The sequence below is a fragment of the Pithys albifrons genome, chromosome 17, assembly GCF_047495875.1.
Source record: "Pithys albifrons albifrons isolate INPA30051 chromosome 17, PitAlb_v1, whole genome shotgun sequence".
Taxonomy (NCBI): domain Eukaryota; kingdom Metazoa; phylum Chordata; class Aves; order Passeriformes; family Thamnophilidae; genus Pithys; species Pithys albifrons.
In genome coordinates, this window is record NC_092474.1 from 6934330 (window position 1) to 6948581 (window position 14252).

The window sequence follows — 14252 nt, forward strand, 5'->3', positions numbered from 1 at the left end:
GAAGTGCCAGGCCCTTTGTCCCACACCTCTTCCATCTCAGCCAGGGACTCTCGGAGCAGCAGAGCTGCTCTGTGTCCTGTTCCAAATGGAGAAAGCCAGTTCTTGGATTTTTTTCTGTCCCAGTTATTATCTTTTACCCTTGGATGCCTGCCACGTGTCTGTGCCGACAGCAGCACCCAACTCCATCCCACTTCCCTGTTTGTCTAACTTTTTGACCCCGGAGAATTGAAATCTATTTTCCTTCCTGTTCTTTTCTTAAAAAAAAAAAAAGCAACACCCAAACCCCAAACCTATATTAACCTGGCTCAATAGGAGGCATTTTCTTGAACTTATTAAAAAATCCAGACTTGTAAATTAATTTGTTCATGTTGTACAATGGCAGTGCAGATGGACTCATTAGCATGCACACAACAAATAATTATAGATGAATTTTTAGCTGGCCTGCTTAATGGGCTTGCTGGGTTAATTATGTCAATGTATAATTACATCAGCCCTGGGAGACATAATGGCACACCCCGCTGAGCAGACACCAGCTAATGATGGTGTAATGCTGACAGAGGGAAGACGGACGGCTCCGGATGCACCTGCTTACCTCGGCACAAACCGCCATTGTGTGTGCCCACCGGGGCTGGCCCTGCCCGCGGCACCGGGGCTGGCCCTGCCCGCGGCACCGGGGCTGGCCCTGCCCGTGGCACCGGGACTGGCCCTGCCCGCGGCACCGGGGCTGGCCCTGCCCGTGACACCGGGGCTGGCCCTGCCCGTGACACCGGGGCTGGCCCTGCCCGCCCTGCAGCCTCGGGGCTGGCAGGGAAGGGCAGGACACAGGGGTGGGGTGTCCCCATGGCACCTGGAGTGGCAGGATCCAGGGGTAGGGTGACCCTATGGCTCCTGGAATGGCAGGATCCAGGGGTAGGGTGTCCCCATGGCACCTGGAAAGGGAGGATCCAGAGGTAGGGTGTCCCCATGGCGCCTGGAATGGCAAGACTAAGGGGTGTCCCCATGGCACCTGGAAAGGCAGGATACAGGAGTAGGGTGTCCCCATGGCATTTGGAATGGCAGGATGAAGGGATGTCCCCATGGCACCTGGAATGGCAGAATGCAGGGATGTCCTCAAGACACCTGGAAAAGCAGGACTCGGGGGTATCCCTGTCGGCCTGGAATAGCAAGACCAAGGGCTGTGCCCACTGCACCTGGAAAAGCAGGATCTAGGGGTAGGGTGTCCCCATGGCACCTGGAAAGGCAGGATGTAGGGATGTCCGTGTCCCCTGGAAAGGCAGGATGGCCGCAGGGCACCTGGCACCCTGTGGTTTGTTTTAAGCGGGGTGTGGAGAGCGGCTGCCCCGGGCGGATGATAAGGGAGGTGGGCAGCGGGTGCCCGGGTTGGTGGTGGGCATCCCTGCCTCTCACGCCGCATGCCCGTCCCGCAGACCCCGCGCCTGTGCTGGAGGCTGCCCGGAGCCTGGAGGACCGGCTGCAGCAGTTGCAGCGCCTCGAGCCTGACCCGCCGGCCCTGCGGGACCTCAGCCGGCCCTGGAAGAAGCACACGGAGCTCGTTGGCACCAAAGGTACCGCTCCCGTCGGATGAGGGCGGTCCCCAGCTGGGCTCCCCCACGTGCCCCTGAGCGCCCCTGGCATGCAGGGTGGGTCCCAGGGCCAGGATCCGCCCCCTGGCTCGTGGTCCCCAGCGGCCACCGCTGCTGTCCCCTCCGCAGCCGAGTGACACGTGTCCCCCCGCAGAGCGCAGAGAGGGGACATCGCCGGCGGCCGAGGACGGCAGAGCGCCGAGCACAGAGACCTCGGCGCAGAGAAATGAGGCAGAGAAGCAAAAGTACGTGAGTGCCAGGCATGGGGTTGTGGGGCACTGCGGGAACACAGGGACGTCTGTCTGTCTGTCCGTCCCTCTCCTCCTTCCCTTCGCCGTCCGGGTTCAGAGCGGTCACAGCCTGCCCAGAAACCTGATACAGGTCTGAGACACTCGCAGTGTCCGACTGTCTGTCCCCCATCCCGTGTGGTTTCGGGACCGATCTTTCCTGCCGTCCCCCTCTGCTTGTCCCTGGCACGTGGCTTCACTCGGACAAATGGATTAAACTCGGGTCTCCGGGTGAACCTCATTAAATGACCTTTTAATTTGGAGGCTCCCGCCTTCCTCGGTGCCTTCATTGTTATTCCTTAACACGCCGCGTCGGGAAACAAATGAGGAGTCTTTAAACCCTAAATTGCAGATCTCTGCGAGTCAGTTCCTGGCAAGTGCAGGCTATAAATAATGCAGAATAACTTTTCCCTGATTGCTTCCCCCTCCTCCAGTTAATTACAGGTGAAGGGTGGGCTGCCATCTCCCCCTTGGAGGCGTTTCAGCCACAGGGATTGGGGACCATTTTCAGCTCAAGGTGAATTTTTTTACACCTGGGCAATAAAGTCCTTAACATTGATGAGTAACACGGCTTGAATATGTCTTGGTATCCAGTGGTGGGGCTTTTCTGGCTTCAGTGAAATGATGGGGTAGAGGAGGGGATGCAGTGAGGGGTGTCTCTGTGGTTGGCATGGCCATGGTGCCCCCCGCACATCCCTCATGCCCATCTCTCACAGGGGCCTGCAGGAAGCACAGGTCACTTTGGCTGCTCGGCTGGGGGAGGCAGAGGAGAAGATCAAAGTGCTCCACGCAGGTAGGGGCAGGCAGGACAGGGGCCACCAGCCACTGGGGGCCAAGCCCCTGCCCTATGGCTCACCCTCCTCTTCCTCTTTCAGCGCTGAAGGCCACTCAGACAGAGCTGCTGGAGCTGCGGTGTAAATACGACGAGGAAGCTGCGTCCAAGTAAGTTGCCAGCCGTGCCAGGTCGTACCCAAGGCTGACCTGAGCCACCCATGGCAGCCCTGGGACATCCCTGTGATGCTGCTAAATGGCTCAAGGAGCTGAGATCCTGGACAGGATCCCTTCAGTTGTGGGGTCCTTGTCCCTGAACTCCTGCCCGTGCCCTGGGCTGTGTCTGTGCCTCTGCACCCCCTGACTCCTCTTGCTTTCTCCTCACAGGGCAGATGAAGTCGCCATGATCATGACCAACCTTGAAAAAGCCAACCAGGTGAGCTGGGAACTGACTTTCCAGGAGCTGAGCCCAGGGTGCTGCACCCACAGCAGCACCCTGAGCATCTGTGTGGGCTGGATGAACCCAAAATGGTTGCTGAGCACCAGGATTGGGAATCCCTACAAAGGGGAGCTCAGTTTTCCTTCCCCTTATGGAACTCTCTGCCCCATGTTGGGGCTCACTGGTGTGTTTGTCACCTCGAGCTTCTCCCAGGTGTTTAGGGTACAACCCACTCTGCTCTGGTGTTGTATTCTCATGTAATTACTCCTGGTTTCATCCATTCCTCTGAATTAGTTTTATTTAATTCTGAAGATCCAGTACAAACAAATGCACATGGATAATAAAAGAGGCTTAAAAGAACAATTTCCGTGTAAAATAAAAACAGCCTTTTGGGTGGAACAGGGCAGTGTCCTGGAGGTGACCTGCAGCCAGTGCCCAGGGATTGGGATCGGGAACTGCGTTAGGATGTGGGGAGCTTAAATACATGGAGGGGGACTTATAGTGCTGGTGGTGGGAGCAGGATGATGATAGAGACCCCGCTCTGCCCTGTGTGGGGTGGCTGAGCCGTGGGTGCCCAGTCTGATACCCCTTCTGTTCTCCTGCAGCGAGCGGAGGCGGCGCAGAGGGAAGTGGAGAGTTTGCGGGAGCAGCTGGCGGCCGTCAACAGCTCCCTCCGCCTGGCCTGCTGCTCCCCGACGGGCACTGCCGGGGTGAGAGCACCCTCTGGGGCCAGCAGCATCCCCTTGAGGCCAGCAGCATCCCCTTGAGGCCAGCAGCATCCCCTTAGGGTCAGGAGCATCCCCTCAGGGCCAGCAGCATCCCCTTGGGGCCAGGAGCATCCCCTTGGGGCCAGGAGCATCCCCTGCAGGGCCAGCAGCATCCCCTGCAGGGCCAGCAGCATCCCCTCAGGGCCAGCAGCATCCCCTCAGGGCCAGCAGCATCCCCTGCAGGGCCAGGAGCATCCCCTCAGGGCCAGGAGCATCCCCTGCAGGGCCAGCAGCATCCCCTGCAGGGCCAGGAGCATCCCCTCAGGGCCAGAACCATCCCCTCAGGGCCAGGACCATCCCCTCAGGGCCAGCAGCATGTGTCACAGCCAGGAGCACCCAAATGTGTTCAGGAACATCCCGTTGCACTTGGGAGCATCTTTTAGTGTTCAGGAGCACCCACTGTGTTGGGGAGCAAGCCCAAAATGCTCAAGATGTGTTTCCACCGAGGTGGAACTTGCACCCCAGTAGCACCCCCCCAGCATCCGGATACACCTGTGAGACCTTTAAAGGCAGAAAAAAAGTGTGTCTCTTCCCAGAGCTCCACCACCTCATCCCCATCCCACAGGGCTGAGAGGGAGGGTGGCCCTTGTCCCCATGTTGGAAGGCCAGGAACCGACAGTGTCCCCTCTCCCACCAGGACAAAGTGAACTACGCCATGTGCCCAGGGTCGAGGCTGGAGGCAGCTCTGGCTGCCAAGGACCGGGAGATCCTGCGGCTCCTGAAGGATGTCCAGCACCTCCAGAGCTCTCTGCAGGAGCTGGAGGAGTCCTCTGCCAACCAGATTGCCGAGCTGGAGGGGCAGTTGGCCGCCAAGAATGAAGCCATCGAGGTGCGCCCGCGGGGTTGGGGCTTGCCAGGGGTGGGGCTGCGGGTCCGGCCGTGCCGGGTGGGCACCAGGAGTGGCCATGAGGACTCCCCTCCTCTGCTCCTCTGCAGAAGCTGGAGGAGAAGCTGCAGGCACAGGCAGACTACGAGGAGATCAAAACAGAGCTGAGGTATGGCTTGGGTGGCACCTGTGCTTGTTTACCTCTATCCCGGTTGGCGCGGCACCGTCGGCACCCACGGCAACGCCCCAGCAGCCATAACACTCGGTGCCTTGGCAGCAGCAAAGTGCCATGGCCACGAGTCACGCCTTGTCTCCCTCCCAGCATCCTGAAGGCGATGAAGGTGGCCTCTGCCGGCTGCAGCCTTCCCCAGGCAAGTGCCGCGGCGCGTGCCGACACGCTGGCCGGGCTGTGCCAGCCCTGCCGCCGGTGCCTCCGCCGCCCGTTCCCATCTCGGCTTGGCTCCTTGCAGAGCATATCGAAGGCAGAGGAGGCCCTGCTGCTGGGGAAGGAGGCTTTCTACCCCTCCCAGAAGTACCTGCTGGAGAAGCCCAGCCTGCTGGCCAACACTGGTAGGGTCCCAGTGGGAACATCCCTGGGAATGTGGGCAGTGGGGGCAGACCCTGTGCTGACTGGAGCCAGGGCAGGGTGGGGGGAGAACAGGGGGTGGCATGTCACCTGGGGAGGCTGTTCTGAGGCAGGAGCTGCTTCCCTGTGGGGCTGTGCCAGGGCTGTGGCCGGGAGGACTCTAGTGTGTCTCCCTCTCTCATTCCTCTCTAGAGGAGGATCACTCCGAAGACGAGTCGGGCAAGGACTCGCTGGGCATGGAGCAGCCATACCCATCCCCTCATCACGCCCCAACTGATGAACCCGCGTCCCCCACTCCCCTCCCACCGCTGCCCGGCCCTGCCGCGGCCCCCGATGGTCCCCGGACTTTCTCAGTGTCCCCCTTCCCAGCGGGCGAGCGGCTTCCGGGGGATGCCAAGGCCCCCCACCTCCCCCTGCCCACCTACAAGAGCGAGAGCACTGCTGGGGGACCACCCTTTCCCTCCTCCTTCTTCGGGGCCAAAAGCAGCACCGCGCCCCCCGCACCCATCGCCAGCGCCGCCAGCCCGCCCGGTGAGCCCTCCGAGGGCAGTGCCGGCAGCGCCACCGAGGAGGAGCAGCTGGACACGGCCGAAATCGCCTTCCAGGTGAAGGAGCAGCTGCTGAAGCACAACATCGGGCAGCGGGTGTTCGGGCACTACGTGTTGGGGCTGTCGCAGGGCTCTGTCAGCGAGATCCTGGCACGGCCCAAGCCCTGGCACAAGCTGACGGTGAAGGGCAAGGAGCCGTTCATCAAGATGAAGCAGTTCCTTTCCGACGAGCAGAACGTGCTGGCCCTGAGGACTATCCAGGTGCGCCAGAGAGGTGAGTGGTTGGGGTGGCCCTGGCCAGCAGGGTCTGCCCTGGGATGCTGGAAGTGGTGCCGTGGGATCCCCTCCCAGTTCACCCCAGCAGCACCCTGGGGTGTCCCATGCCATTGCAGAGGGGCTCGATGCTGTTTCAGGGGGACTCTATGCTGTTTTAGGGGGTCTCCATGCCATTGCAGGGGGGCTCTCCAGTCCATAAGCAGGGCAGGGGCATTGGTCCCACTGGTGGCACTCCGGGATTGTCCCTGGTGGGATGGATCCAGCTGCTGGCTGGGATGAGTCCTGGCAAACAGCAGCAATTAACAACAACCCATTGCTGTGGAAGCTGCGTCCCTGGACGTGCTTTCCTCATTTATTCTGACAAGTGCCATTTAATTATTCATTAGGCTGTTCTGTGCCGTATGAATCAATGTGCTCGGGAATATTTTGTTAAAATAATGAAGTTTTAGTGCTGTGGGACCTCGGCAGGGTGTTGGCTCTGCCACAGAACAGTGAGTCCTGGCTCCAGGGACAGCTGGAGCTGCTGACACTGTCTCAGAGGTGGCAGCTGGTCACTCAGGTCCCCATGGTGGCACCAGGACTGGATGATGCATGTCCATGGTCCGTGAATCTGCTGGTTTCAGCCTGGAAGACTCCAATTTATCCGTTGGATCTGATCCACTATTAAACTTCCACCTGCACAGCCAGGAGGGCGCAGTGCCAGTGATGGAGACGTGGTCCCCGTGCCCATGTCTCTGCTCAGCAGCCTTCACATCAATGTGGAGTGGGTGCCCTTGGATGGGATGACCACGGTGGTGGGAGATGCCATGCCAGAGGCAGGAGCTGGCAGCCACAGCTCCCGGGGCCTCCAGTAGCAACTAATCGGGAGTGACACTTGTCTTCAAACCAGCATCCCTAAAAATAACTGAACACGAGGAGCTGTAAATACTTCCTGACATACAAGTGGAGCTTGTAAAACCAGCGCCAGTGACAAAGCTGTTCTCCTGCCTCTTTGATCAGGGAGCATCACACCGCGGATCAGGACACCGGAGACCGGCTCTGACGACGCCATCAAGAGCATCCTGGAGCAGGCGAAGAAGGAGATCGAGTCGCAGAAGGGAGGTAGGTGCTGGCATGGGGTGGCCCTGGGGTTGGGCAAGCCCTTGGGTTCTATGTGACTGTGGGTCTCACCCCAAAAATGGGCCTTTTTGGGGATGTTCACCCACTGATGACCACAGAGAATTTTTGGGGCTTTGTGGAAAGAGATAAATACCATCAGGGCTGGAAGAGCCCCTGTGCAGCAGACTTCATGTCTGGGTTTTCAGAAACTTTGGATGTTCTTTTCCTCGCCCCCACCCCAAAACAGATGACTAAATGAGGATGCACGATCCATCTGGCACAAGGAATCATTAAAGCAGCTGTGCTCACAGTCAATTACAAGAAATGAAATACATTAAAACAGGTAGTCTGCTGAGAAAGCAGAATCCCAGAGAATTAAATTAAGATGGGAACAGTGGAAAAACAGACAGGAAAAACAAACATGTTTGTCTATCGTGTCGTTGGTAATGGGATTTATTTCGCAACCATCAAGAAATAAGCTGTCTTTGAGTTGGGGTGGTGAAGCTTTGTGGGTCCTGCTGGTCCTGCTCTGCGCCAGCATCCAAACCAGACTGGGATAAATCCCTTTTCCTGATGCTCCTTGGGGCTGCCCTCACCCCTTTGCTCTGCAGGGGAACCCAAAACGCCGTCGGGGGTGCAGGCGGTGGCCAACGGGGCGGGCGGCAGCAGCTCGGAGGACGCCATCAAGAGCATCCTGGAGCAGGCGCGGCGGGAGATGCAGGCGCAGCAGCAGGCGCTGCTGGACGTGGAGTCGGGGGGCAGCGGGCGCCCCACGGACCCCACGCCTGCTGAGCGCGCCACGCTGGCCACTGTCAGCCAGAACGTCGCCCCTGCCCATGTGAAGCAGGAGGAGGGGAGCGGGGCCAGCCCCGGCCCCCCACAGACCCCCCTGGCCGTGCTCTCTCCCGCCGCCTTCGTCCAGAGCATCATCCGCAAGGTGAAGTCGGAGATCGGCGACGCCGGATCCTACTTTGACCAGCACTGGGCGTCGGAGCGGAGCCTGCTCAGCCGGCCCTACACCTCCGTGTCGCCTTCGCTCTCCTCCTCCTCCTCGAGCTACTCCGGCATGGCCAACGGCCGGGGCTGGCCACGGGGCGAGTCTGGCGAGGGCGGCACCAACGAGGATGAGCTGCCGCCGGCGGACGAGGACCCACACCGGCTGTCGGAGATGAAGGCGGAGGGAGCGGGCGCGGAGCCGGCGGCCGGTGGGCGGCTCTCCTACTACCCCACATACGTGCCGCGCACCCTGAAGCCCACCGTGCCCCCGCTGACGCCAGAGCAGTACGAGATGTACATGTACAGGGAGGTGGACACGCTGGAGCTGACACGGCAGGTCAAGGAGAAGTTGGCCAAGAATGGCATCTGCCAGAGGATCTTTGGGGAGAAGGTACCAGCCTGGAGGGGTGGGGGGTCTGAGGTCTCCTCCACAACCCAGAGCTCAGGGTTCCTTTCAGGGTTCTGCTTCTTCCTGCTGGGTTTGCCCTTGAAGGATGCCGAGTCCTCAGGGTCTGATCCAATCCCAAATGATCTCCCAGTGGCCACCACTAACTGGTTGGTGGCACTTCCCACCAGGAATGCCCTGTACCCTGTGCAGACCCCTGCTGGGACCATCCTGCCAGCCCACTGGGTATCCCACCATCAACATCTGTGACTGGGGGCAAGGGATCCAGATGTGCCATGGGGCAGCAGGTGGCAGGGGGTGACAACCCGATTCCTGTGCCTTTATGTGGGGGTGGAGAGCAGGCAGTGTCCCAGCATGGGGAGGAGTTCAGCCCACCTTTGGTGGTGACACGTCCGTGGTGCCCTAGGTGCTGGGACTGTCCCAGGGCAGTGTGAGTGACATGCTGTCGCGGCCCAAGCCGTGGAGCAAGCTGACCCAGAAGGGGCGGGAGCCCTTCATCCGCATGCAGCTCTGGCTGACCGACCAGCTGGGCCAGGGCATCAGCCAGCAGCCCACGCCATCCCAGGGTAAGTGACACCGCTGTCTCCCTGGTCCCTATGTGCCATCAGTGTCCCCATGTGCCATCAGTGTCCCCACTTTTGTGTCCACCCACTGCATCCCAGGGCAGGGTTTGTCCTGCTCTCACCCCAGCTCCGGGAAGAGCTGTCCCTGTGTCCACACCCTGATCCTGGGAATCCTCTTTCATCCCCAGCCTCCTTAATTTAAAACATGTTAAATTTAAAAACAAAATCAACAGAAGCCACATCAAAAACCTTTGGCTTTGTGCCTGGCATAAAACACTAATGAATATTTTTATATTAGTGATGTTCTTTTTAATTATTCCACTGGCACCTCCTGCTTTGATGTAACCACTGGAGAGGGAGGGCAGAGGCACAGGCATCCCCCAGAAGAGCCTTCCTGCCCCTGCCGGTCCCTGTGCTGTCTCCTTGTGCCATCCCTCTGACCCCTGTCCCCAGTCCCTGTGCTGTCTCCTCTTGCTGTCCCCCTGACCCCTGTCCCTGATCCCTGTGCTGTCTCCTCTTGCTGTCCCCCTGACCCCTGTCCCTGGTCCCTGTGCTGTCTCCTCGTGCCGTCCCCGACCCCTGTCCCCAGTCCCTGTGCTGTCTCCTCGTGCCCATCCCCCTGACCCCTGTCCCTGGTCCCTGTGCTGTCTCCTCTTGCTGTTCCCCTGACCCCTGTCCCCAGTCCCTGTGCTGTCTCCTTGTGCTGTCCCCTGACCTCTGTCCTCGGTCCCTGTGCTGTCTCGTGCCATCCCCCTGACCCCTGTCCCTGGTCCCTGTGCTGTCTCCTCGTGCCGTCCCCCTGACCCCTGTCCCCACTGTCACACAGCCAGCCCGGCAGAGCCCCAGCCGTCCCCCTCGCCACCCCCCAGCCCCACTGAGCACGACAAGGGCTGCCAGGAGCCCCTCACCTTGTCCTTGGAGAGCAGCAAGGAAAATCAGCAGCCCGAGAGCCGGTCAACACCCACACTGAGTGGGAAGATGCATCCCAACAGCCAGGGACCCATGGGCATCCAGGAGATTGTCGCCATGTCCCCCGAGCTGGACACCTACTCCATCACCAAGAAGGTCAAGGAGGTCTTGACGGACAACAATTTAGGTGCGGACCCTCTCTCCTCATGGGTTTTTGGGGGCCGCTGGTGAGGATGTGTGGATCCAGCTCCCCAGTTCCCATAGATGCAGGCCCCCCATGGTTCGCTCAGGGGAATGCTGGAAGCATGCTGGATGAGAACTGGGATGTACCTGCTCCATGGGGACACTGCAACGCCCACCCCGCTGCTCTACCCCCTCTAACCACCTCTGCTTCTCCTCCGCCAGGCCAGCGGCTGTTTGGGGAGAGCATCCTGGGCCTGACGCAGGGCTCGGTGTCCGATCTCCTCTCCAGGCCCAAGCCGTGGCACAAGCTGAGCCTGAAGGGGAGGGAGCCCTTCGTCCGGATGCAGCTCTGGCTCAATGACCCCCACAACGTGGAGAAGCTGCGCGACATGAAGAAGCTGGAGAAGAAGGGTGAGGGTTGGGGTGGCACAGCCTCCCTGGAGTCGGGGTGCTGGCTGAGTGGGGGGCCCGGGCTGGGGGGTGAGCGGCGCGCAGCTGGGTGTCCTCTCCCGCAGCGTACCTGAAGCGCCGGTACGGGCTGATGAGCGCCGGCTCGGACAGCGAGTCCCCCAGCGCCCGCTCCGAGTGCGCCAGCCCCAGCGTGCCACCACAGGACCTCAGCCTCCTCCAGATCAAGAAGCCAAGGGTGGTACTGGCCCCAGAGGAGAAGGAAGCCCTGAAGAAAGCCTACCAGCTGGAGCCCTACCCCTCTCAGCAGACCATCGAGCTGCTCTCCTTCCAGCTCAACCTAAAGACCAACACTGTCATCAACTGGTTCCACAACTACAGGTACAGCACTCCTGGACTTCAGTCATCTAATGGTGTTGTGCCACCAAGGTGGTGTCTCTGCTCCTTTTTCAGCCTTCCCAGTCCCTCTTCCCTAGATGGGAGGTGTGAGTGACCCACATGTGGTCACTGGAGGTCCATAGGTGCAGGATTGCAGCTGGAATGCTGCGTGTGCCATGGCTGGTGGGTGCTCAAGAGTTTTGACCACCTTGAGTTGTGTTGAGAATCTAAAGAGGTTTCCATGCTCATGTCCACCTGCTCACCCCAGAGTGGGAGATCCACAATGGGTGGGGAAAAGCCTTACGGAGGCTCCTGGAGCACGGAGTCCATCCCCACAGCAGCCTGGTCCTGGGGAGAAGCACGGGCTTCACCCATAGGCAGTATTGTAGGTCCCATTTTTCTGGCTGGAGATGCTCTTTCAAGACGCGCCGTGTCTGTGTCACGGTGGAGGTTGCCCACTCTTGTGTCCTGGCAGGTCACGGATGCGCCGGGAGATGCTGGTGGAGGGTGCACAGGACAATGACACGGACCCGGAGCAGAGCGGTGGGCCGGCCATGCCCGGGCGCCGGGGCCCCCACAGCCCCGACTCAGACACTGAGGATCGCAAACCCACGTTCGTGGGGGGCGAGCCCCCCTGTGTGGCTGTGCCCGTGAAGGTGAAGGAGGAGCAGGGGGACACGGGTGGCTGGAGCCGCCGGCGGGACTCGCACAGCCCGGTTGGGGCAGCCGAGGGCACCGGACCACCCCAGGAGGAGCGGGGGGCAGCCCCCCACGCCACTGCTCCCAGCGCCAGCAGCCTCCCGCGGCGGGGGGGCCGCGCCAGTGCCGCCACCGGGGGACCGCCACCACCACCACCGCCACACCCCGACGGCTCCCAGTCCTCCGCAGGGTCATCCCGTTGCAGCTTGGAGGTCTCCCCAACGTCGCCCTCGGCGGCTTCCTCGCCTGGTCTCACCGGCTCAGCCTCACCAGGACCATCCTCCGCCGGGCCGGTCTCTCCGGCGCTTCCGCCGGCTCCCGGCCCCCGGCTCAGCACCAGCGTCCAGCGGCGCCATGAGAAGATGGCCAACCTCAACAACATCATCCACCGCCTGGAGCGAGCTGCCAACCGAGAGGAGGCCCTCGAGTGGGAGTTCTGAGCCCCCCACCGCCCTAAATATATCTATACACACCCACATATATATATATATTTTGATAAATGCAGTGTGCACCGAGAGGCGACGCCAACGCCACGGAGGGGAGCGCCCCTGGAAAGGGGGGACACCCCACACACACACTATGAAGCCACCCCCTGGCTTTGTTTTAAATGTGAAAAACTGGGAACAATTTTAGAAAAGAAAAACAAACAAAAAATATTTATAGACCTCTTTTAGATATTTTAATAAAAGGATACTTTGGAATTTATTAACAGCTTAAGCTGCTTTGATATTAAAGATAGCTATAAAATCAAGATGATGTAGCAGTCGTGTCATTAAATGTACACTGAAGTCTTGTAGTTTGCCACTGGATGAGATTAAAAATAAATGAAAAAAATCAACCCCCAGAAAAAAAAGACTTTTTGAGCAAAGCCATCAAGAAGCACTATGAGACTGACCAAATTGAAGAAACTTTTGCAGTTTCCACCCCTGTCTGTAAGACACTGCATCGCTTCTGCCCCAGCCAGAGACTGCGTCCTAGTCCCTGAAGACTCTAAAGCGTCCCCCCGACCATCGAGTATGTATTTAGTTCTGGTGGTTTATGTTTTCGGAAGCCTTTGTAACACAGAGTGTCCCGTGCGGTTGTGTATGTTGTAGAGGTGTCTGCAATAGCCTTCTGGAACGAGATGTAGCTTGGTCCCCACGCCGTCCCTGCCGCTGCCTCCAGCTGGAGGGAAGAGAGGAAACGGGGCAAGAGCAAAGCAGGCAACCTGTGCTTGGCATTTTGGGAAGAGGTACCTGGGTGTGGTGCGCAGGGGATGGCACCGGCTTGCTGGGGATGGGCATCCATCCCATCCTGGTTCCGTTGTCTTTGGGAGAGGAAAAGAGATGGAGCCTCCGAGCTTTGCCCCTGGGGCAGCAGTGCTTGGGGCGAGCACCCAAAATCCATGAGCCCTGCTCGGGGCTGCTCCAGCCTCCCAGCCAGCTCTGGTGGCTGCAGCACTTCCTTAAGGGAGAGGCCCAGCCAGGAGGAGCATCCCCTTCCTGCAGCCGTGTCCCCAGGTGGTGGCTGTTGGTGGTGCCAGGATGTCGCTCCTGCCTGATCTGGGCGAGCTCAGCCTTGAATTGGGCAAACCACCATCCAGCTTTGGCTTTCCAGGGCTGATCCTGTGCAGGATCAGCTCAGCGGTAGCACCATCCCAGCGTACTCCTGGTCCCCTCCCCGGCCCCACCACCTCTGCTGATGGAATGCCTTTAAAATGACACAGAGTGCCCCGTGCTGGGCTGCCCTGCCCTGTCCCCTGCCATCACCCACCAAGGCCTGTGCTGCCAGGAGGGCCCCTGCCAGGCTCCCAGGCTATGCATTGACTGATTTTCCACTGTAGACATTTTTATCAGAGTAGAAGGTATTTTTATATTTGGGTGGTAGTGGATGAGCAAAGCTGAAGGTGCCTCAGCGAGGGCACGGCTCTCCTTGCCCACCTGCCCTGCCCTAGTGAGCCCCAGCGTGCCCACAGCCACTCTGTTCTCTTCCACCACGCTGAGGGAGGTCGAGGTGCAACCATTGACTGCCTTCTCCATTGTGTGCTAGTGGGAGCTTCAGCAGAATGGGATTTGAGGAAGCACTTAGGATAGTCCTGAACACGGCAATCCTGTTGTACGAAAGCCAGCGGGACACCGGTCACGTTTTTGTTATAGGCTCATGTTCTGTACTTCAAAAGTTTCTATGAGATCAATGAACTTTGTTTTAACAATTTTGGAAGGAACAAGTTCTGTGAAGAGCCACTAAATACAGAAGTTGGATACGATTCTGGCCTTGGGGTGTGTTTTGTCCAGGGGTGGTGGGATGGGAGCCTCTCTCACCTTCGCCTGGTGCCTGGTTTTGGCACCCTTGGAAGCTGCAGCTTTGCTTTGGGGTTGTGGCAAGAGCTCTCCTTGCCATAAACATATCCCAGTTCTTTGGGGGTGTTAAAAAGAGGGTGTCAGATGGGGTTAGTCCAGCTCAGGGTGCAATCCTGCCCCATGGAATTCCTGTGCTCATCCCTGCTGCAGGTTTGCTCCAGCCCCTGGGGTAGCACAGCATCCTCCAGCT

At 59.4% G+C, this 14252-nt stretch overlaps 1 protein-coding gene across 7 annotated transcripts in view; it reads left to right on the forward strand.

The window, feature by feature from the left end:
* The window catches only part of CUX2 (cut like homeobox 2), a 66568-nt gene extending 52600 nt beyond the window's left edge, over window positions 1-13968 (forward strand). For 5 of the 7 annotated variants that reach the window (XM_071572273.1, XM_071572266.1, XM_071572272.1 and 2 more), the window contains 17 exons: window positions 1428-1565; window positions 1738-1828; window positions 2587-2663; window positions 2746-2812; window positions 3029-3077; window positions 3686-3790; window positions 4485-4676; window positions 4784-4842; window positions 4996-5243; window positions 5452-6081; window positions 7083-7184; window positions 7793-8568; window positions 8990-9149; window positions 9973-10242; window positions 10461-10649; window positions 10754-11027; window positions 11500-13968. In XM_071572273.1, coding sequence (XP_071428374.1) covers window positions 1428-1565; window positions 1738-1828; window positions 2587-2663; window positions 2746-2812; window positions 3029-3077; window positions 3686-3790; window positions 4485-4676; window positions 4784-4842; window positions 4996-5243; window positions 5452-6081; window positions 7083-7184; window positions 7793-8568; window positions 8990-9149; window positions 9973-10242; window positions 10461-10649; window positions 10754-11027; window positions 11500-12163 — 4091 coding nt within the window. In that variant the 3' untranslated portion in view covers window positions 12164-13968. The remainder of the gene's footprint in view (window positions 1-1427; window positions 1566-1737; window positions 1829-2586; window positions 2664-2745; window positions 2813-3028; window positions 3078-3685; window positions 3791-4484; window positions 4677-4783; window positions 4843-4995; window positions 5244-5451; window positions 6082-7082; window positions 7185-7792; window positions 8569-8989; window positions 9150-9972; window positions 10243-10460; window positions 10650-10753; window positions 11028-11499) is intronic. The other 2 variants (XM_071572269.1, XM_071572268.1) reach the window with 1 other exon arrangement.
* Window positions 13969-14252: the final 284 nt, after the last annotated feature.